Genomic DNA, 22,060 nt, shown 5'->3' on the forward strand with positions numbered 1-22,060 from the left:
ACAGAAACACAGAAGAGGGGAGCAGGATGGAAAAGGAAATGGGGCCTTGGCTTTCCAACGGAGGGGACATCATCAGTGGGAACTCATCAGCGTCTGTCTGGGAAACACTCAAGGCACCCTGGGTTTCAGGGCGCAGTCCCGTGAGCCCTCCTGCCCACTGTGAAGCCAAGCCAGCTTGCCACTTCTTCAGCTGGTCATGGGGCCTGTTCAGCTGTCTTCTGTGCACCTCTGCTGTGTGACCCTATTGGTCCTCTATCGTGCCTTGGAGAAGTAGGTTTTTTGGTGATGGAATCTAAATACTGGGGATGGTTGTACTTGTTAGTACGTGTCGGTTCAGTGACACTGCTGACATCCGTGATGCTTTGTAGACCACACTGCCATCTTCGGGGAAAACATTGCCATCCTATCTCATGGCACCTCTGTAGCCATGACAACATGACCGGCCCTCCCCTGCAATGTCCCTTCCACTTTCTGGGTCTCCGAATGTCCCTACTCGAGTGTCCTGAAAGCCTGGGATCATGTAGTGTACCTCTTTTTTTGTGTGCTTGCTTTCAACATGTGTGTTAGGTTTCCAGGGTCCATCTGTTTCATAAAATATTGGAAACATTTGTTTCTTCTTACACCTGAATTGCACTCCATGATGTGTATGGATGCCATGGAATGTGTTCTTTCATACCATGATGAATTTGGGGGCAGTGGCTTTCTGGGGCTATTGGGAACCCAGCTGTGTGAGACATTAGTGCACAGATTTCTGTCTGTTTCCAGAATGAAAAGACGTCACCGAATGCATTGGCCCCATTTGTAGAATGGTAACCACATGGAATGTGCTGGGTACTTGAGTTCCCCAAATGTGGTGAGGTCATTTTGTTCCTTTGATGGTATGTAGCACACCCGTGTTAAGATGTGGCTAATGGGTGGAAGTGGAGAGGGGACATCGTAAAACCTCCTGTCGTATTCTGGTCCATTTTTCTGTTCAGCGTTCCTGGCAGAAAATATAGTCTCTTCCTACCTACACATCTAAGAACCATGTTTCCTGGGGAGACCGATAGGGACCTGTGTGTTCCAGAAAGACCTAAGATCCATCCCTTCAGCTAGTAGACACTTTTTTCCTGTGTCCCTTGGATCCAGTTTGAAGGAGAATCTCATCGTGTCTTGTGAACTTAAAAGGGGATGGACGGACAGCATAGAGGGAAATGGCTACCAGTGAAATCAGAGGACAAGGTGTCTCAGCAGTTTTCAAAGCTTTGGTTATGTCTGTGCTACTGAATGAAAGAATACATCTCCAGTCAACGTAATGAGTCAATCCCCAAGGTACCTTCCTCGGTGTCCTCAATGGTGTAGACCTCATAGGGGGATTGGACATCCTTTCCTTCTAGTCCATCCTTCAGCTGCCTCTACTCTCCAGCTGCCCAGCAGGCATTCCTCCCTCCAGGTGGGACTTATGAAGAGGTCGCCGTGTGCCGTGCTCTGAATTCTGCCCCCTCCCTCACCCACAGGTTCTCTGGGAAATGGCTTTTATTGAAGAGAGACAGGACAGAAACACAACAGAGCGCCGTGAGCACACCTGAGGGCCTGGGTTCACATCCCATTGAGAAGCCACACCTACCTGAAAGTGTTCCCCAGAACTCTCTGTGCCCCCTGTCCCTGCCCTCCGGCCTAGATGTTAGTGTGCCATCACGGTGTCCCAAGTGATTGAGTCCAAGGAGTGCCTGGGCCCTTGGGGAGGACGGGATGCTTCCCAGCCGCTTGGCAGGTGTTGAGAAACAGACTGCCTACAGACTCAGCTAGATGGCTGGCTGTGGGTGAAGCCACACGTGGAACTTGGGATGGCTCCACTGCAGGGGAGGATGGAAGCCCCCTCATTATCCTTCCCATGAGAATGATGCTTGACAGCCAACAGAGAATCTGTGTGCCTTTGTCCGGTCCTCCCCACAGCAGCACCGATAGGAGTGGTGACAGGCTGGCAACCCCACTGGACAGTGGAGGGCCCTGAAATGTAGGGTGGTGAAAGGACCATCCAGAGTTGCCACTGTGATGAGGGATGGATCTGGGACAGGAATGTCATTGTTTCCCTGTTGCTGGACAACCCTGAGCCCCTGACACCAACCCACGGCCCCTGAGAAAACATCCTGAAGACCTAAACCAAGAGCTGCCCTCACAATCTCAAATCCCTCTGTGCCAGTGTTTCTGTAGGGGGGAGTGAGAGCCATGAGACTAGCCTCAGTCCTCACTCACCTGTGTTTGGGGCCCTGACATCAACTATATGGCGGTTTCTGCCCAGTGGGGCCCTAGTGAAGGACCAGGAACGTGTAGCATGGGCCATGTTCCCTCACCTCTCTGCAAGGTCAGCACAGTCGCCCAAGGCCATCCTGAAGGCCAGTTGCAGCCCACGGCTCCTGGGGTTCTGCTTGGCTCCCAAGCTGATTCAGACTCCCAACGGTCACATAGGACCCCGCCGAGAACTCACTTGCCTTCCGCTCCCAAAGGTCACACTTTGACCCCACCGAGAATGCGCTTCCCTTGAGCTCGCCAATGCCGAGGAGCAGTCGATGGTACGAATGGACATGGAGGTAGCCATGTGGGCTGGGGGTGGTTGGTTTCAGGAAGGAGACGGATGATGCTGAGTGACCCACTCTTGCCGTGCAGACTGCTCTGAGGAGCCTGGATGGAAGTGAGGCTACCCTGGCTGCTGTGAGTCCCTCCCTACTCTCTCATTTTTGCCAGCATCCCCTGTCTACTCTCAGGTCTCCTGATTCCCTCTGGAGACTGTAGGTTTAGCAGACAGTCTCCTGTCTCCCTCCCTAGGCTGATACTGGAGAACCCAGCCCAGGATTACCTTTGAGACCAGCAGACAGTCCACCATGCAGCTGCCCTGTGTTCTGTCCACCCACCCGGTGGCACAGCCCGTTCCTGTCCACTCCCAGGCATCAAGCAGACGGCCCGTGAAACCCTTCACATCAACCCATGAGACCACCCCACTGTCTTCCAGTGTATCTCCTTCTAAAAACAGCTGCATTTTGACCGCTGACCGTTCTCCTCTGATATTGTCATGTCCATCGGGAAGACGTGACTGGCAATTCATTCCCCTCAAGTGTGGTGCCTGTGTCACACCAAGATTCTCTGATCCAGGGACAGCAGTGTGACGTGTGACCTGTGTATTGTCCCTGTAGGACTGTGTCCGAAATGGGTATTCAGAAAGAATATGGTTTTCTGAACGTAGAAGTGCTTTAAGGATGGCAGCTTCCCCACGAAATCCCAATGAAATCACCCAGACAAACGAACAAACACAGGCATCGAACTGGGAGGAGGAATCAGAGGGTGGAGAGGAAAAGCCAAAGAGAAGAAGCATGTCTCTGTAAAAGGGAGGCAGCCAGGTTGAGAGAAGAGAATTGAGAAAATCGATAGGCACATACCTGTACAACAGCAGTTAAGATTCCCCATCATGGGGACCTCTACAGCCATTCACCAAACTGTCACGGCCTCGGCTCACAGAGTGACAGTTGAAACGGAAGGTTGGATGCGTGTCATTGGGTCATCGTGGCAATGGCTCATGACAGAACTCTCATGGTGAAGGCATCCCTGCACACTGTGGGGTCATGGAGGGAAGTGGGTTGGTGAGGGGTCGATAGATGATGGGCATTGAGGAAGGCACTTGCTGTGGTCAGCACTGAGTGGTGGAGAGAAGTGATGAGCCCCTGAGTTGTACTGCAGAATGCAATACTGCGCTGTACGTTAACTAACTTCATTTTTGGACATTCAAAAAAGGATACTCCTGAGGGCACCTAGGAGACTGAAATGTTCATTTTACTATCTGCTACTCTGGAAAATTCCTCTATTTATACGAGATTGTTTCACAAAGTCTCTCCAGGAGTTCTTGGGTGGCTCAGTGGGTTAAGTATTGGCCATCGGCTCAGATCCTGCTCTTGGAGTCCAGGATCAAACCTAGCATCTGGCTCCCTGCTCAGGGGGAGTGCTGCTCCCTCTGCCCCTCCCCAAGTCCTGCCTGCTGTGTTGAATAAGGACCCTGTGTTTGCACTACTTGGTATTTACCCCATAGACACAGATGGAGTGAAAAGAAAATTTACCCTGTAGACACAATGTTTATAGCAACAGTGGCCACAGTCGCCAAACTGTGGAAAGAACCAGGATGCTCCCTTTCAACAGACGAATGGATAAGGAAGATGTGGTTCATATACACTATGGAGTGGGATGCCTCCATCAGAAAGGATTTCTACCCAACTTTTGTAGCAACATCGATGGGAATGGAAGGGGTTATGCTGAGTAAAATAAGTCAAGCAGAGGGAATCAGTTATCACAGGGTTTCACTTCTTTGTGGAGCATAACAAATAACATGAAGGACTTGGGGAGATGGAGAGGAGAAGGGAGTTGAGGGAAATTGGAAGGGGGGGTGAACCATGAGAGACTATGGACTCTGAAAAACAACCTGAGGGTTTTGAAGGGGCGAGTGGTGGGAGGTTGGGGGAGCCAGGTGGTGGGTATTAAGGAGGGCACGTACTGCATGGAGCACCGGGTGTGGTGCAAAAACAATGAATACTGTTTCACTGAAAAGAGAGAAAATAGATAAATACTTTAAAAGATAGGAAAATATGTAAAGGGCTTCCTGAGGGGCTCCCTTCCCCAGGAAGGCCCTGTGTGCCTTCTAGGATCCCCTGGGAGCCAAGAGTGTCAGTTCCCAGTATTGTCTGTGGGGCGTACTACCTGAGCCATGAGCTAAGCGTACAAACATATGTCTGTCATTTTTCAGTGAGCTGCATTCATGTGGATTGCAAGGTGCCCTTTCTGCAGGGGACAGAGAGATACCCTTTGAAAACCCTGGGTTCTCCGTGCACGTTCGATTTCAGAGGCCCTTAGTGCACGGACCTCCTTTTTGCCTGCCCCCCATCCTCCATTTCCGGTCTGCCGGGAAGATCGCCCTTTGTGGACAGCGGGTCGTCTCCAGCATCAGATGGCATCTCCAGGGCCTGCATACATGGCACGCACATGTGGTATCCCTACATGGACACAGAGGATGAGGCAGCTGACAGCTGGGTAGGACCCTCTTGTTTGCTGAGGTCAGTCTGTGCACCCTGGAGTGTTTGGACCCCAAACCTCTCTGCTGGTTTCACCCCTTGAAACCGGGAGCTGGGCATGCAGGGGGCCACATCCACTGTAAGTCCCTGCGGGCCTGGTCACTGCCGTGTGGTCTCTTGGAAAGTGACCATCCAGAACTCCTTGGCAATGACCCAGGGGATGTAGGCATTTACAGGCCACAAATAGAACGTGATTTCTTTACAACAGTTTCTAACTGGGGCACCTGGGTTTCTCAGTCGCTTCAGCAGTTGCCTTCACCTCAGGTCCAGGCCCTGGGATCCAGCCCGAGTTGAGCTCCCTGCTCAGGGAAGGAGCACCTGCTTCTCCCTCTGCCTCGGCCTGTGGCTCGGCCTGCTTGGGAGCGCTCTGCCAAAGAAGTGAGTAACAACGTTACAATATAAATCAACAAGTTAATAGAAATGATACATAAATGAATATATTTTATGAGTTCTGCAACATAATACAATGGGAGGGGGAACAAAACCAAACTAGTAACAGCATGTATTTATACAGGACAATACAATCATCATGCTACTTCAGGTAACACAATTATACCCTTTGACCCAATTGATATCTAAATAGATCATTTTTCTGGCACAGTTTTGGAAACCTTTCTTAAGGATGTTATGAAAATATGTACTTTTAAGAAGTTAAGTTTTGAGTAATACCCAGTCATCTCTGTCCTTCTGGCAAATGTCGGATAACAATTAATTGGAGTTTACGACTTGGTGAGGGTTTCCTTGGTGGTGGTGGTGTGAAGACAAGTCTAGCTATTTAGAGTATCTTAGAGACTACGATGGAGGAAATTGGATGGATTTCTGATGTTCTGTCAAAATAGACTTTTTTTTAAGGATTTTACTTATTTGACAGAAATCACAAGTAAGCGGAGGCAGGCAGAGAGAGAGAAGGAAGCAGGGTCTCTGCACAGCAGAGAGCCCAATGTGGGGCTCGGTCCCAAGACCCTGGGATCGTGACCTGAGCTGAAGGCAGAGGCTTTCACCCACTGAGCCACCCAGGCACCCCCAAAACAGACATTTTACTTCCGACAGCCAGGGATGGTTCTTTGGAGAGAAATTTTCCAAAAAGACTGAATAGGAAACCCATCGATTTCCGGAATCTGAATTAAGGTGAAGTGAACTTTGGCCTTTGAATGTTTCCTCTGATGTTTTCCGTCACCTGACGATGTGTATATAGCCTACCGTGGCCCTTTGCCTTGGTACATCTTTGTGTCAGTCAAGAATTGGATGCTGGAAAAGAAAAGAAACAAAATGGCACACTTCTGTTTTGGGGAATTAGGGACGGTCCTCTGGGAGACACAGATTGGAGGGAAATTAGGTGTGCTCCCGATTTGGAGCACGGAGTATAGGTTCATGAGTGAAAAGCACAGGCACGTGTTTTGCAAGGACGACGATGAGTGCTGGCAGCTAACAGGCGCTGTGTTGTTCTCTTTCCGTCCAGAGTAGAGGGATGTGTACCAGGTGGTAGGGGATCTGCCACTGAGCAGGTTCATGGGCCAGACATCAAAAGTTCTCGGTGCTCGGACCTTTGACACAGGAGATATGCCCAGGGTTTCCTTCCTGATTGTCCTTCACACTCTAGTTTCAGAGTGGCTCTCTTAGCAAAGCTTCCATCATCACGAATCTTCCTTGAGAATTCTCATCCATCTCTTTTCTGCCATCCTTTTACCAGGAAAACAGCAATGATCCGAGTGTTCTTTCCTACCATCCCTTCTCACTGTCTGGGTGGCTGGCATCCTGCTTCAGGTCCCTTCTGCCCCTGGAAGGTGGCAGTTTCCTAGTTCCTGGATCATCCAAGCTAGTTGAGTCTTCAGATTGCATCCCACTAAGAAGAAGGCTTGAGGATGACCCATCTCGATGGGACTTAGGGTCTCATGTCTGGGTAGTCCTGATGGCTGACTTGCATTCTTGGAGGAACACTGATTTTGACATTTTCAGTAATACTGCCAGGAGAAACGCAAGGTAGAAGCCACTGGACAAGGACAATTTAAAATACTCAAGAGTCCAAACTGCATTTCTTGCTCCAATGCTGGGGTGTTTCCCCATCTGTTCTCACAGAGAGATTCTAGAGGAATGGCAAGACCCATGCCGTTGTGTTCTGGCGCCTGTGTTCTTCCTCTGGAAGAAAGCCTGCTGTCCCCCTTGACCCTCAGCGCAGAGGGGCTGGGTGGGTCTGCTGTTGTGCTGGGTGGATGAAAGTCCCTGGTCAGGGAAGGAGGAGGACGCCGCTCCACACACACCCTCTGGGGATGCCCGGGGCTTTGCCTGCAGAAGCTCAGTGTGGTTCCAAGAGAGGGGGTGGTTCCCGACCCCCTGATCCCTGTCTCTTTCCATCTGTAGGTGTGAAGAAATACCGGCCCTTTGGGGTCATCCTGGCGGCCTCCAAGAGCATTGGCCTGAGCCCATCTAGGACACCGTGGAGGTGTTTGTGAGGGAGACCAGTGTGCTCCAGGTGCCCCTGCCCTCTGGGAGTCCTGGCCTGCCTCTCTCAGGGGCCGGGCAGCGTGCCCCTGTTGAGGAGCCTGGTTCTGGGGAACCGTGGGAAGGGGAGACTGTGGGTTTCAGGTCCCTGCGGGGAACAAGGAGATCTGTGGAGGGCTGGGCCAACCCAAAAGACAGAGAGATGCTTCCAGTCTTGCCCTCAGAACTGAGGGATTATCACCCCTGGAGGCATCCTCCTGCTTCCCAGGATGTGCTGCCGGAGAGAGGCAGGGAAGGCTTCCTGGGGAATCCAGGCATGTGCGGACCTTGGCCTCTGCCATGAAGTCTGTGCTCAGTGGCCCATGGTGCCAGGAGGGCCCGTAGCAACCCGATATCCACGTCAGCCTGACTTGCTGGTCACAGCCCCTTCTCAGGTCTGAGAAAGCCCCGTGGCTCACTGTTTATAGCCCTTTGTGATACGATGAAGCCCCTGAGTTTGTTGTCCAAGCTGCCCCTTCTTTGACAGCTCCCAGAGGGATGTCACGTCCCATGGAGCACCATGTGGGCTCGTCTCTGAGCCAAGGGCCTGCCCCTTCTCCCCTCCTCTGCTGGGTCTCCTGCTCTGTTCAGCTGGGGCAGTTAGAGTGTCATGCCTCTGGCCAGCCATGATGGGCATTTCCTCTGCAGGCAGAGTCCCAGGTTGGCAGGAGAAGTGGGCGTGGTTGCTGGGACAGCCCTCCGAAATGGGTCAGGTGAGCTTTCAAACTCTGGGGAGGTGAAGGGTTCCTAACATCACAGTAGCATGCAGGCCAGACCGTAGGCGGGTTTTTCTGGACTCATCAGACAACCTGTGCAAGACGTGAGGAGTGAAATGCGCTGCCTGGAGTGGAGATTGTATTGGCGTCTGGGACTTCTGTCCCCAAGGGATATTCAGGCCAGTGGGGTGGGGGCCTAGGGGCAGCTTATTTGGGGCCAATGTGCCTTGCTTCTGAGAAACCCCCTGTGTTTGAGCAGGAAGGTGGGCTCCGCAGTTGGATCTGGCACCTGGGCCCACGTTGGTCACCACGGTGGTTGGGTTGAGAGGAGCACAGGGCCGGCCAACTGGAGTCTACGGCCCCTCAACTGCCTTTTGACAGCCTGCACCCAGGGCCTGGGGCACCTGGGGCAGAGTCAGAGTCCCAGGGCCCAGGCAGATGCTTATAGAAAGGACTGGAGCTAGGGAAGAAGGGAGGGAGACAGGCAGGGCCAGGCAGCCACGGCAGCCAGCCAGGTCACCGGGGTGCCCAAGCCTGGCTCCATGCTCTGTGCTTTATTGGAGGGTTGGCGTTTATCAGGGCAAAATGTGCACAGCGTGAAGTCTGCCATAGACACGACCCTGAAGTGGAAGGGTGTTGGGGAAGGGGAAGATAGTTGTTATTGTTGTTTTTTTTTTTTTTTCTTGTTGAGTTCCAGTGTCCACAAGAGGCACGTCTTAGCAAGGAAAGACCAGAGGCCCATTTCAGCCCCATGGAACTCCTGGCAGCCTAATCTCTAAGCATGTATTAGGGGAAGGTCTTCCAGCAGCTATGCTAAGACTTTGACAGATGGCAGGCCCTCTGGTTTGGGCCTCCTTGAGCCTTCACTCCCTACTGGGAGGGATAGGCCTACTTTCGGTCCTGGGTGACTCCGTGTCTCCCCACGTGTGGGTCCTGAGACCTCGACTGAATGCTCTCCTTGTTTTTACAGGTGGTGCTTCGAGGCTCAGGGGACGTGGCCTCCTGGGCAGCATCCAAAGCGTCTGGCCTCTGTCTCTTCAGTGCAAATGGAAGTGCAGCACATCCAGGAGTGTGACCGCTGTCATCTCCCTGGTGCACATGCATCGCAGTGGTAAGTTGTCTTGGTTATGAACCTCTCCCTTGGGTTGAGGTTCAGGCCTTGACCTGGGTGTCTTTCTTGCCGGCTTCTGTCTTTCTTCCAGAGGAAAAGATAGCCTCTTATTGTCAATTAACTTAGAGATATACCCTTAACCAGAATGTCTAGAGTTGGCTGCGGGGGAAAATTACTTCTTGGCACATATGGAGAAGGTTCTGCAAGTCCCTGCCTTACATAAAACTTCTGAACTCCAGGCTACCCCTGGTAGCAGAGTCCCGAGACCTTTTGATTGGAGGTCCCACCGGAAGATCCTCATTAGTAGGAGTCGCTGGTGAGTGGGAGAAAACTTGTCCGGGAGATAAGGGCACTCCAAGTGCACTCTCCACTCCAGGTGGAGAGCGGAGTCCTTCATTGTCCCCATAAGTCCCCAGAGAACACTGTGGAGTGGTGTGGGTTCTCTGGCTTTGAGGGAAAGAGTTTCTCATCCCAGCCCCATCCAGCTGGTCAAGGTGCTCGTTGAGTTCCACAGCTGTGGGGGAATCAATCGCATGGTCCAGTTGCTGAATGAACCCTGAGCCCATGGGGTCCCGGTGTTATGCCCGCAGAATAAGGAGCAAGGGGACTGCCCACCCATGAGCTAATGTGGCCATGTTTCTGAGGGTGACCTCAAGTTGTCTAGCTTAGGTAAGCAACACATTTGGAAAGGCCACCAGAGTTAGACGTGAACGTCCACAAAGGTGGGTTCTTGAAACCAACTTTTCCTCTTCAAAAGAACACTTCCTTCCAGAGATAGCCAACTCAGGACTCATGTTCCTTGGAAAGCACCCTGGGATCGACTCAAGGGGCAGCAATCCTACTCCTGCTGGACTCCCCGAGGGTGCTGCCCTGGAACCGCCCGTCGCTTTCATGCACAGGACCGTGCCCAATGCTGGGCTCAACACTGGCAGCAGCCCCAGAAAATGGGCCCCGCTCAGCCTGTGTGTTTGGCAGCAGCAAGGGGTGTAGCGAGGAGAGGCTGTCCCTCATCTGAGCTCCGACTCGGGAGCACCCAGACACCACGCCAGAGGAACTGGGGCCCCAAGCACCATTCTGCACCTCGGGGAAAACTTGGGCCTCAAGGACGGCAATGCTAGACATCTAGGATGTATCAAAATGGGACCCAACATTCCTTCAAAAGCACGTAAAAGCATGGCACGTTTGACTCTGCCTGAGCCCTCCAAGTCAAAAGGTCTCAGGAAGCATTTCCTGAGCCCTGAATAGTCGACATGATTATTCTGAGCACTCACATTTTGTTAGCTGCTATTGTATTTGTTATGTATGTAATAACGTGTGGCTGGAGCCTTGACAATTCTCTAGGGCCTTCATTGCTCAGTTAACTCATTTGGGCAATGGAAGAGGGAAGAGGCTGTACTAGCTAGCCACCAAGGCCCTTTCCTGGCTCTGACATTCCCCATGTCCCCAGTTATTATTTATTATGTATTCATTTGTTATTTGTTACGTATAAGCATGACAGTATCCTGAAGGCATCGAAGGCTGTGTGACAGTGTAAGGTCTGGGACAAAATAAGAAGAGTGAGGTGAGCTGGAGCTGAGAGGGGTGGGCACGCAGGCTACACAGGAAATGTCACCCCTTTGGAGAGTCTGTGAGGGCATGATCGGAATGAAAGGCTCACCAGCCATAACGAAGGAATTTCTGTCATCACCCCTCCTTGAACACCTGCTCCTCCCCTCATTTTCCATTCCCCATCTGCCATTGTTGTTGGCATCTAGAAAGATGCAGAGGTTCCTGCTCTCCTCCTGGCCTTATAGACCTACAGGATGGTAGTGCAGGAAAGAGGTTTTCTGTTTTGGCCTAATTTGAAAAATGAAAAAAAAAATTGAGTCTGAGAAGGTGACTGACAAAGATCATGCAGTTTGTTGGTGGTAGAACCATGGTTAAAAGTCAGGTGTGCAGGGGCGCCTGGGTGGCTCAGTGGGTTAAGCCTCTGCCTTCAGCTCAGGTCACGATCTCAGGGTCCTGGGATCGAGTCCCGCATCGGCCTCTCTGCTCAGCAGAGAGCCTGCTTCCTCTCTCTCTGCCTGCCTCTCTGCCTAGCTGTGATCTCTCTCTCTCTGTCAAATAAAGAAATAAAATATTTTTTAAAAAAAGGCCAGGTGTGCAAATTCCCAGGCCAGGGCTCATTTTGTCACTATTAATTGAGTCAAAGATAGTTTCTTATTAAAAGACCTTTTGAAAGTTGTAAGAAACAAACATTAGACATTTATTTTTTATCTCGCCTTCAACACCCCATCTCTTTTTTCCAGAGGTTTCTTGGATTTTCTGACCTCAGGGGATTAATAATGTTCACAGGAAAACAGATTAACAATGTGGCTTGAGATTTTTAATTTTTAATTTTTCCCACATCAGTTCTGAAAAAGCCAGAGTGTTTTCTCCTTTGGGTTACTGTTAAATGTTAAACTCATCTCATGTTTTTAATTTTCCTGTGTCACAAAACCTAAATTGGTAATAAATCAATAAGAAACAAATGTTTACATTCACTCAGTGAAAAGTATCATGTCTAAACTCAACATCTATCAGAGCCACACATGGACACGTAAGTATCTTGTATGTGGAGCTGTGTAGGCAGGTAAATCCAGGAACTGCAAGGCAGGCCAAGTCTCTTCTAACTTCCTTCTTCCTTCCTTCTTCCTCAGCTCTCCCTTCTCCACTAAGAGCAAAAAATGAACACATACCAGGTGAGCTTTTTGTTTGTTTATTTCCACTTTGTTTTAAAATGAGTTTTCTAAAATTTGAAAGGATTCATATTTTTAAAACAAAAAAATAGAGGGGCTCCTGAGTGGCTCAGTGGGTGAAAGCCCCTGCCTTTGGCTCAGGCCATGATCCCAGGGTCCTTGGGATCGAGCCCCACATCAAGCTCTCTGCTTAGCAGGGAGCCTGCTTCCCTCTCTCTCTGTGCCTGCCTCTCTGCCTACTTGTGATCTCTGTCTGTCCAATGAATAAAAATCTTAAAATAACCCAAAAAGACAGAAATAGGCAAGAATTACTTGAAGGGAAGTATATCAAGTCTATCAAGCAAATTCAAAGAACAGTTGGTAGAATGAGAAGCAAGACTCTTAATTTCACAGAGTTTTGCAAGTTGTAAAACTTCCTTTGATTTTTCTAATAACAACACTGAAATTGCCTATAATCATTTCTGATAGACACAGCACTGTGCTAGAAGTGTATGGATGCTTTTCAGGGGACCGAACAATGAGGTTTGAGTAGACAGCTCTCTCATGGTCCTGCTTGATCCAGGAATATGACTTCGAAGATCTGCTGGAATGGAGGGACCATGCGTCCTCCAGATGACTCTCCCTAAGGGTTTGTGTCAGCTTGTTCACATCTCTAGCTTGAATAGCCGACTGTTCTGGCTTTAGTTTCTGCTTTTCTCATTCATATTTCAACTTCATGAATGCATTCTTGCTTCTTCAACATTCTCCTGAGTCAGCTCTGGAAAAGGCTACCAAATTGTAGTTAAATCCAGTTTTTGGTTTTGTCTTACTTGACCGTCTTGCAGCATAATCCTCAGTCTCTGTTGTCTCTGACACCTGCCTGCTAGCTTTCCTTTCTTAACTCTGATACATCCCCTTACTGTTGCTCACAAAGTTCCCTTTCCCTTTTGCCCCAGACGTTGACTCTCCTTGGGTTTGTTGCCCAACCATCCTTGGCTCACTGCTTTTCTTCAGTCTGTGTTTTTTCCTGACTGGTCTTCTCTCTCTCTCTCTCTCTCTTTTTAATAAAATACTTTTGAATTAGTAATAACATGGTTAAAAGGTTAAGTGATGTTCCCTCTAGGAAGGGTGACATTTTTCATCTCAACTGAGACACTTCCACTGAGAATGAAAGAGGTTCCATAAAGTTATAATGGGACAACTGGCTATATCGGGACAGTCCCAGACAACCTGGAGTTATGGTCATCCTGTTGTAGATATCTGTCTGTCTTGTTTGTCCTACCAGTGCTTCTTTCTTCAGTTAAAAAATACTCTTGTATGCCCCCTACTTTTATTTAGAAGGAAATCCATCATCTTTAGGGCTTTCCAAACTTAGATGCAGGTGTACACCGCTGGCATCCTGTTAAAATGCAGATGCTGATTTAGTGGATCTGGTGGGGGCCCTGGGTTTTGCATTTCTAAAAAGCTCCCAGGTGAAGCAGACTCTGCTGCTTAGGGAGCCACACTTCGAGTAAGGAGTCTATAATTGATTTTCTGTTCTTTCTTTTTTGTCACTTCTTAAAAGCCTGTCCCAGACATCTGCATCTAAACAGAACATGGATTGTTTCTTTGTTATAGCTGCACAGTAATTCAAGCATGGACGTTCCATAGTTAAACTGTTTATTATCAGTTATGCACTATTTCAAACCTTTTGCTATTACAAACCGTGTTCTAGTGAATGACCTTGTACATATAGGTTTTTTCTAACCGATAAATTACTAGAAGTGCGCTGCCAGGTCAAAGGGTGCATATAATTGATAACTCGATCATTCAGGATTTTGGTATCATTTTGTGTCACTCCCATCAACACCGCATGGGTTCTTGTTTGTCCACAGCTTCCCCCAAAGAACACGTGGTTCAACTTCTGGAATTTTGGCAGTGGAAAGAGAAACATGGAATTTTCTGAAGTTTATATCTGCAAGTTTCTTAACTATGAGTGAGGTTAAGTATTTTTTCATGTATCTGAAAGATGTATTTACATTTCTGTGAACCCTCTGTTCATATTTTTTGCCCATTTTGCTCTTAGGTTTGTGGCTTTTTTTTTTGTTTGTTTGTTTTTCTTCTTCTTCAGTCTAGCGCTTTATATATTAGGGATACACTTGACCATTTTATGGGTTGCCAACTATTATTTTATGGGATGTGATTTGTCTTTTGATAGTTGACCCTGGAGTTTTCTCCCCCATGCAGGTATTCTGTTTCAGAATACCACATTTCACTTAGTCATTTCTTTAGGCTTCTCTTGGCTGTGACAATTTCTCAGACTTCCCTTGTTTTTGATAACCTGGGCAGTTTTGAGTAGTAGAGTTAGGTGTTTTGTAGAATGTCCCTCAATTGGGAATTGTCTGCTATTGTTTTCATGATTAGACTGAGGTTATGGGTTTCTTGGAGGAAGACCACAGAGATAAAATGTGATTTGGTTTTATCCTATCAAGGGTTAGTGCTCTGGACATGACTTATTACTTTGTTTTCTCTCTCTTCATACTGTACTTCTTGGAAGGAAGTGGGCAATTACACTATACCACTTACACTATACCTCCTTCCTGTTGGGGTAGCTACATAATTATGTACATAAATTATCAGGAATTCTGCATAGGAGATTTTTTTGTTCTCTCCTATTTACTAATCCATTTATATCAGCATGAATTCATGGCTAGTTATTTTATATTTTGATTATCATACAATGATACCTTGTTCCTTTTGTTGCTCAAGTTGTTCCAGGTTGGTTAGTAAAAGCATCTTCTAAGGGCACCTGGGTGGCTGAGTTTGTTGAGTGTCCGACTCTTGATTTCGGCTCAGGCCATGATATCAGGGTCCTGGAATCCAGCCCCACGTTGGACTATTTGCTGAGTGTGGGGCCTGCTTGAAATTCTCTCTCTCGGGGTGCCTGGGTGGCTCAGTGGGTTAAAACCTCTGCCTTCGGCTCAGGTCATGATCCCAGGGTCCTGGGATCGAGCCCCACATCAGCCTCTCTGCTCAGGAGGGAGCCTGCTTCCCCCCCTCTCTCTGCCTGCCTCTTTGCCTACTTGTGATCTCTGTCAGATAAATAAAGAAAAAATCTTTAAAAAAAAAAATCAAAAGAAGAGCTGCAGAACTAAAATTTCAGAATCAAGAATTAGGGACTGGAAACCAGCAAAACACTGGTGTAAGGTGATATCTCAATGTGGTTTTAATTTGAACCTCCCTGAGGGCTAGTGATGATGAATATTTTTTCATGTGTCTGATAGCCATTTGTTTGTCTTGATTGGAGAAGTGTCTATTCATATCTTTTGCCCATTTTTTGATATGATTGTCTGTTTTGTGTGTATTGAGTTTGAGGAGTTCATTATAGATCCTGGATATCAAACTTTTGTCTGTACTGTCATTTGCAAATATCTTCTCCCATTTCATGGGTTGCCTCTTTGTTTTCTTGACTGTTTCCTTTGCTATACAGAAGCTTTTGACTTTGATGAAGTCCCAGTAGTTTATTTTGGCTTTTGTTTCCTTTGCCTTTGGAGACATATCTTGAAAGAAGTTGCTGTGGCTGATATTGAAGAGATTACTGCTCATCATCACTAACCATCAGGGAGATTCAAATTAAAACCACATTGAGATATCACCTTACACCAGTTAGAATAGCCAAAATTAGCAAGACAGGAAACAACATGTGTTGGAAGGGATATGGAGAAAGGGAAACCCTCTTCCACTGTTGGTGAGAATGCAAGTTGGTGCAGCCTCTTTGGAGAACAGTGTGGAGATTCCTCAAGAAATTAAAAATAGAATTTCTCTATGACCCTGCAATTGCACTTCTGGGTATTTACCCCAAAGATACAGATGTAGTGAAAAGAAGGGCCATCTGTACCCCCAATGTTTTTAGGAGCAATGGCCATGGTCGCCAAACTGTGGAAAGAATTAAGATGCCCTTCAATGGACGAATGGATAAGGAAGATGTGGTCCATATACACTATGGAGTAGGATGCCTCCATCAGAAAGGATTTCTACCCAACTTTTGTAGCAACATGGACGGGACTGGAAGAGATTATGCTGAGTGAAATAAGTCAAGCAGAGAGTGTCAATTACCATATGGTTTCACTTATTTGTGGAGTATAACAAATAGCATGCTGGACATGGGGAGTTAGGAGAAGGGAGTTGGGGTAAATTGGAAGGGGAGGTGAATCATGAGAGACTATGGACTCTGAAAAACAGTCTGAGGGGTTTTAAGTGGTGGGGGGGTGGGAGGTTGGAGGAACCGGGTGGTGGGTATTAGAGAGGGCCTGCATTGCATGGAGCACTGGGTCTGGTGCAAAAACAATGAATACCGTTATGCTGAAAATAAATTTAAAAATTTAAAAAATTAAATTAAATTAAATTAAAACTTAAAAATCTTCCAAATCAATTAAAAAACAAACTTGCCATTGAAATTTTAAAATTTGAGAAGATATTTTCTGAGTTAATTGTTATTGCTCTAAACAAAATATCTTCTTATCACTGTATTTAATTTTGGCTGGGAATGTATACTAGTAATTGACTTTTTGTCACCATCTAAGAAATCACATTGACTTAAAATATCTATTATTCCTATTATTAAAATATAACTGTAAACAGGTTAGGAGACTGTGGATGTAACCTTAGATATAACACAATTTAATTAGTGGGAAAATACTTTGCAAATACCAAGTAAGCCACTTGGACCAGCTCTTCTAGCTCTGGATGCCACCTTTTTTTTTTTTTCCCTAAAGAAAGAAGGAAAATCCTTAAAGGAAAAATTTATTAATTTTTTCCACAATGATGAAGAACACAATTTCAGAATTAATTTGACTTTAGGGATTGTTCTTTTTATAGGTGACGATGATGCCTTTTACTGGTTTTACTGGTATTGAAGAGCCTTTGGAATTTCCCATTAGACCGTCCTCCCTTGAATGGGAAATGCAGCAGTGATGTCTGTCTGCAGTGCCCACTGCTCATCTAGCAGGAGGCACATGGTGTACTGTTCCTGATGGAGTTATTTTAGTCCTATCCAGACAGAAAAACTTAGATGCAATCTTGATTCCAGGAAGGAAGGGAGATTATAGAGAAAGTCGGGCTGAGTGAATCCTTTTTCATCCCTCAAGGGGGGTAAATGTGTTGATTCTAAACGTGTAAAAACAAGTAAGCAAACACTTGCTATTTATGAACTCAAAGTAGATGGGCTTCGCATGCTGGTAAGAAAGGTCTGATTTGGGGATAATTCAGGACCTTTGGTCTAAGGATGTGCTTCTATTTTCAAAGAACACTCTTTTGGAACCCATGTTTTATGCCAAATACTCTCCCAGGTGTCAGAACCCATTTTCTACATGTAGATAACAGTGAGCATGTAAAAAATTCTTTTTAAAAAAGCCTTTATTTATTTATTTTAGAGAGAGGCAGATGGTGACAGAGAGAGCAAGAGAGAGCACAGGCATGGAGGAGAGAGAGATGCAGGGCCCTCCTGAGCAGGGAGCCAGACATGGGGTTCGATCCCAGGACCCCGAGATCATGACCTGAGCAGAAGGCAGACGTTTAATCAAATGAGCCACCCAGATGCACTGAACCTATAAAATCTTGAGCTGCTATAAGTTACTAGTTAATATAAAGTGACATTTTTCCAAGTTCATTTACAGTTTCAAGAGTTTGAGCTGTCTCTTGTAGAAGTCTATAAGGATGGGATGCCTGGGTGGCTTAGTAAGCTGGGTGTCTTCCTTCAGCTCAGGTGATGATCTCAGGGGTCCTGGGATCAAGTCCTGAGTGGGGCTCTTTGCTCCGTGGTGAGGCTGCTTCTCCCTCTTCCTCTGCCTGCCCTCCCCCTCCTTCCATGCCACACATGTGCTTTCTCTCTGTGTGTCACATAAATAAATAAAATCTTTAAAAGACAAAAATTCCATAAGGACTTTGAGAGGGACTTCACACAACTCCTTCCCACCCATGTCTTTGAGGGTATTTTGTTTGGCTAGGCCAGCACCAGTATGCCACAGACTGACTTCTTGCTCCTAACGAGGGTCTAGAGTCACCAGGTTACGCTACCTGTCTGGCCTTGAAATAATCTGAGTGTGCAAATGAGACTTGCTTCAGTCTCCTTCCGTGACAGAGGAAGAATTTAAAGCCCGACTATGTCAGAGATTTGCCAAAGGTGAGGGGACCACTTTGCAACTTTCATGGGTGTCATAGTTTCTTATGGAAGCTGTTGACAAGTCCATAAACTCAGCACCTTCAAGCAGCTGAAACTGGTGCTTCTCTGGTTTTGGAGGTCAGATCTCTGACATGAAACCAGGTGTCAGTGGGGCCACGTCCCTTCAAGAGACTCCAGAGCAGAAGTGACCATCTTCCTTTTCCAACTTCTGGAGGATGCCCACCTTACTTGGCTTGTGGCCACATTCTCCACATTTAAAGCACGTCACTCCAACCCCTCTTCTCTGGTTAGATCTCCCTCTCTCTCACACACATGCTCTGTCCTCAGAGGACCCTGAAGATCACACTGGGTACTGCAGGATCATCCCAAAACCCTTAATGTGCAAAGTCCTTTTTGTCCACGTGGAGTCACATGGACACAGGGTCTGGGGAGGAGAGTGGGGGCAATGCTGGGGTCGTTATTCTCACTGACTGAGTGAGTATATTTACTCCATGGACTATTTCCTCTGTTAGAAAGTATTAAAAGTTCCATCATATGACTGTATTAGTATAAAAATCTAGTTGTTTAATATAGTCATTGTTATTTATATTCACTTTTTTCCTCATAATTTTAAAAGAAATTCAAGTGCAGCCTTTTTGTCAGCTGTACCTCATGGATAAGGAGGTCCCAGATGAAAAGGCTAAAAATGCAACTTGAGCATTAGACTTCCATTTTCTTCCTTTTCACATTCAATTTCCTAGGTCTGACTTGGAATTTTGGATGGAACTATGCGGTTCTTCGCAAGCTGCTTTGGAATGCACTACCACCAATGGCTTTCTTCGACGTGATGAAGAGTTTAGTTGGCGACCCGGCATTTTGGTTGATGCCTACTATCATTGAGGGTGTCCTTAGACAACATCCAGCATCCTCCCACCCAGGGAAGACAGTCCTCACACCTACACAGGTCTTTCCTCACCAGAAAACACTTCCAGAGAGGTGCGCTAATCCGTTTCCCACCTCCCACACTCTTCTGCATGTTCTGGCTTATGCCAAGACCCAGGAGGAAATTAAAATTTCCTCTGAATTGAAACTTTACCTTCTCCAAACTGCTGGATCCCTCACTGGCCCGTGGCGTGAGCCAGGAGTGCTGGTTTATCATATGAAATTGTGGCTGTTGATGGGGGTGCACTCTCCCAGCTCAGGAACCATGATGATATGGCCCCAGGCCTCCAGCTACACTGGGATTCCTGAGTTCCCTGATGTAAGAACCAGCCTCCAAGGGCATGAGCTGCACTCCCTACAGCAGGAGAGTATGTACTTCCTCACCCTCACACTGGGTACAGCTTTCTGTAGCTTGTATTGGCCTAGTTTTGAGGCTCCAACTGGAGACCCATAAGTAACTCTACTTGAGCAGCTGGTTAGTTCCACACCCAGCCATTCCTCCTGTGTGCTGGGCTCTCATGCTCTAGCCCCAGGCCAGAGGCCAGGCAGCTTGGGACAGCCCCTCTGCCCGACAGCCTACTGACATGGTTCAAACTAACCAATCCCAAGCCTGCCCACCCTGCTTCACCTGTTCCATCCCATGGAAACCCCAAGATAGGTCCTTGTCCACATTTTCTCTTCATCTCCTCTGCCTCTCCACCTTAGTCTCCTGACTAAGGTGGCCCTCAGTGGTGCAGACCCCCTCCTGTGGGGACCTTGGAGAATAATAAAATCTCTTTGCAATGTAAGTCATCTTCTGATCTGTTGAACTCAATTTGAAGACACATACATGTCTCCACACCAAACACCCATTGAAATAATGAGAGTTTTCACAATACCAAAGATTACGTACATACACGAGTCTGTGACTCTGACAATGGGGTGCATGAGTTGAAAGAGAGAAACCTTAATGTGTAGAGTAAACCCCTTCGAGTGCAGAGATGATGAAGGTGTGTTTGAAGAAAGAATTGATAAACAAGATCTAATTCATAGTTCACCTGCTGGGAAGGCAGACAAATCCTCCCTTTATGGAATATGAGTCACAGAAAGCCTTTGGAAGGCCAGTCTTACTAACCCTCACCATGAACACACAAATTGAGGGCTGTTATCTCCTTATTAGAGACTTAGAAATGGAGGCTTAATAAATGTAAGTAGTTTCTTAACGTCACAAAGTAAGTAAGTGTAGTCAGCCAAGTCTGACTCACTGCTGCCATTAAAAAATGCAACATTAGCACGTCTAGGTTTCTGCAGATATTTTTGCAAAATAGGAGTTGGGTATGGAAGCCAAAATTCACAGTCTCAAGTTGAACATGGAAAAAAAAAAATGAAAAGTCCTTAAGAAGATGCAAGAATTGGAAACTCATCTAAAGAGAGAAGAAATTGTAAAGTGTGCTGGGTTTGGTAGGAGCAAATGAGATCTCCACATCCTCACAGAAAAGTCAAGGGCTCTGGTCCCTTTGAAGCATGTTTACTTTATCTGTGAACGATGTAAGCCTCTAAAATGTAAGGCCAAGGGTAGGAAACCACTGTTAAGAAACGTCTAGTTTTCTGTCTTGTCCTGCCAGTTTTAAGCAATTCAAGTTTTGACCTTGTTATTTCCACCCTGAGGACATTGTACATAAAATGTGCAACTGTCATGATCTCGATGGATTCTTTTCCATTAAAACTCCTGTCTATAGCCACTAATTCTTTGATCAAAGGCTTTGCAGCACAGGGAAAATACTTTGAAATTTTCACCTTATTTGTAGCCCACTAATTTCAGTTCTTTTTTGTCTTAATTTTATAGAAAGTACAGATTTATCAATCCTGCTCTGTGCAGTGTCATATACTATGTTCCTGAGTCTAGTTTTTGTCATGGTGCCTTGTTTGACATGAGGACATTCCTCTCCTCAATTGGTTAACAAGAATCCAAAGTCCTGAGGGTTCAGATTTGTCCATTTTTGCCTGGTAAACTCTTCTACTATGTGCCGTTTAATTTCTTGTCAGTATTATTTCAGGTCAATTATTTCTATCAATTATAAAAATTTCCATATTTTGATAATATCAAAGATATTATCAAAATTATCAAAATATTATCATCAAATATCAAAAATATTATCATCAAAGAATTCTTCTACTGGCACAAATTACTACAAATTGGTTAGTTTTAGGTGTGCCTGGCATCGTGTTTTTATGACAAATATTCTAAGCTGTTCATAAATGATTATTTGCCTTGATAAAAGTTTCCATATGCATTTTCTTCAGATGAGAAAAAAAAAGCTTTATAGACCCAAATACAGCAAAATAGAACTCTAATTTCATGACATAGTAATTGTTGGAAACAACGTCATGCCATCTGCCAACTCTTGATCAAGAGAGTAGCCTCGGACATGAACCATCTCCTTGTAGGAAACAGGAGCTCTCCTAGCCTGTGCTGCCTTTCACCTTATTTGGGACTGTTTTCTCCTATTCCCAGCTTGACATTCAATTCTTTGTTCTGATTCAGTGTGTGTAGGTGTCATGTGGCACGTGGCCAGTCCCACTGCTCTACCTTCTTCCCACCGGTGAGGAAATGGCGTGCTCCCCTTGCAGCTGAGAGGGGTGCATGAATACCATGGCCATGAATGGGCTAAGGGGTGAGACATGCTCCCTACTAAAGCTGTTCTTGCCCTGTCCCTTATTTCGGGAGGAAAGCCTTTCTCCATTCAGTGCCTGTGTGGGTCGTGTCTTCCTGGGCAGCCCAGGTTCATGGAAACCCAATGGTGACTAATGACCTGGACTGCAGCTCTTGTGAGTAGAATCTGCCATAAGGGGCCTCCCCCCCCCCCCCAGGAGTGGAGCAGGTGTCACTTTCTTGGCAGGATGACAAG

General features: G+C 46.8%; 1 protein-coding gene across 1 annotated transcript in view; it reads left to right on the forward strand.

The window, feature by feature from the left end:
- The window catches only part of LOC131829104 (uncharacterized), a 40,953-nt gene extending 21,006 nt beyond the window's left edge, over window positions 1-19,947 (forward strand). The window contains exons 2-4 of the mRNA XM_059170504.1: window positions 9,255-9,395; window positions 12,074-12,115; window positions 18,992-19,947. Of these exons, the coding sequence (XP_059026487.1) occupies window positions 9,383-9,395; window positions 12,074-12,115; window positions 18,992-19,626 (690 nt within the window). The 5' untranslated portion in view covers window positions 9,255-9,382 and the 3' untranslated portion in view covers window positions 19,627-19,947. The remainder of the gene's footprint in view (window positions 1-9,254; window positions 9,396-12,073; window positions 12,116-18,991) is intronic.
- Window positions 19,948-22,060: the final 2,113 nt, after the last annotated feature.

Source organism: Mustela lutreola, chromosome 4 (genome assembly GCF_030435805.1).
Source record: "Mustela lutreola isolate mMusLut2 chromosome 4, mMusLut2.pri, whole genome shotgun sequence".
Classification (NCBI taxonomy): domain Eukaryota; kingdom Metazoa; phylum Chordata; class Mammalia; order Carnivora; family Mustelidae; genus Mustela; species Mustela lutreola.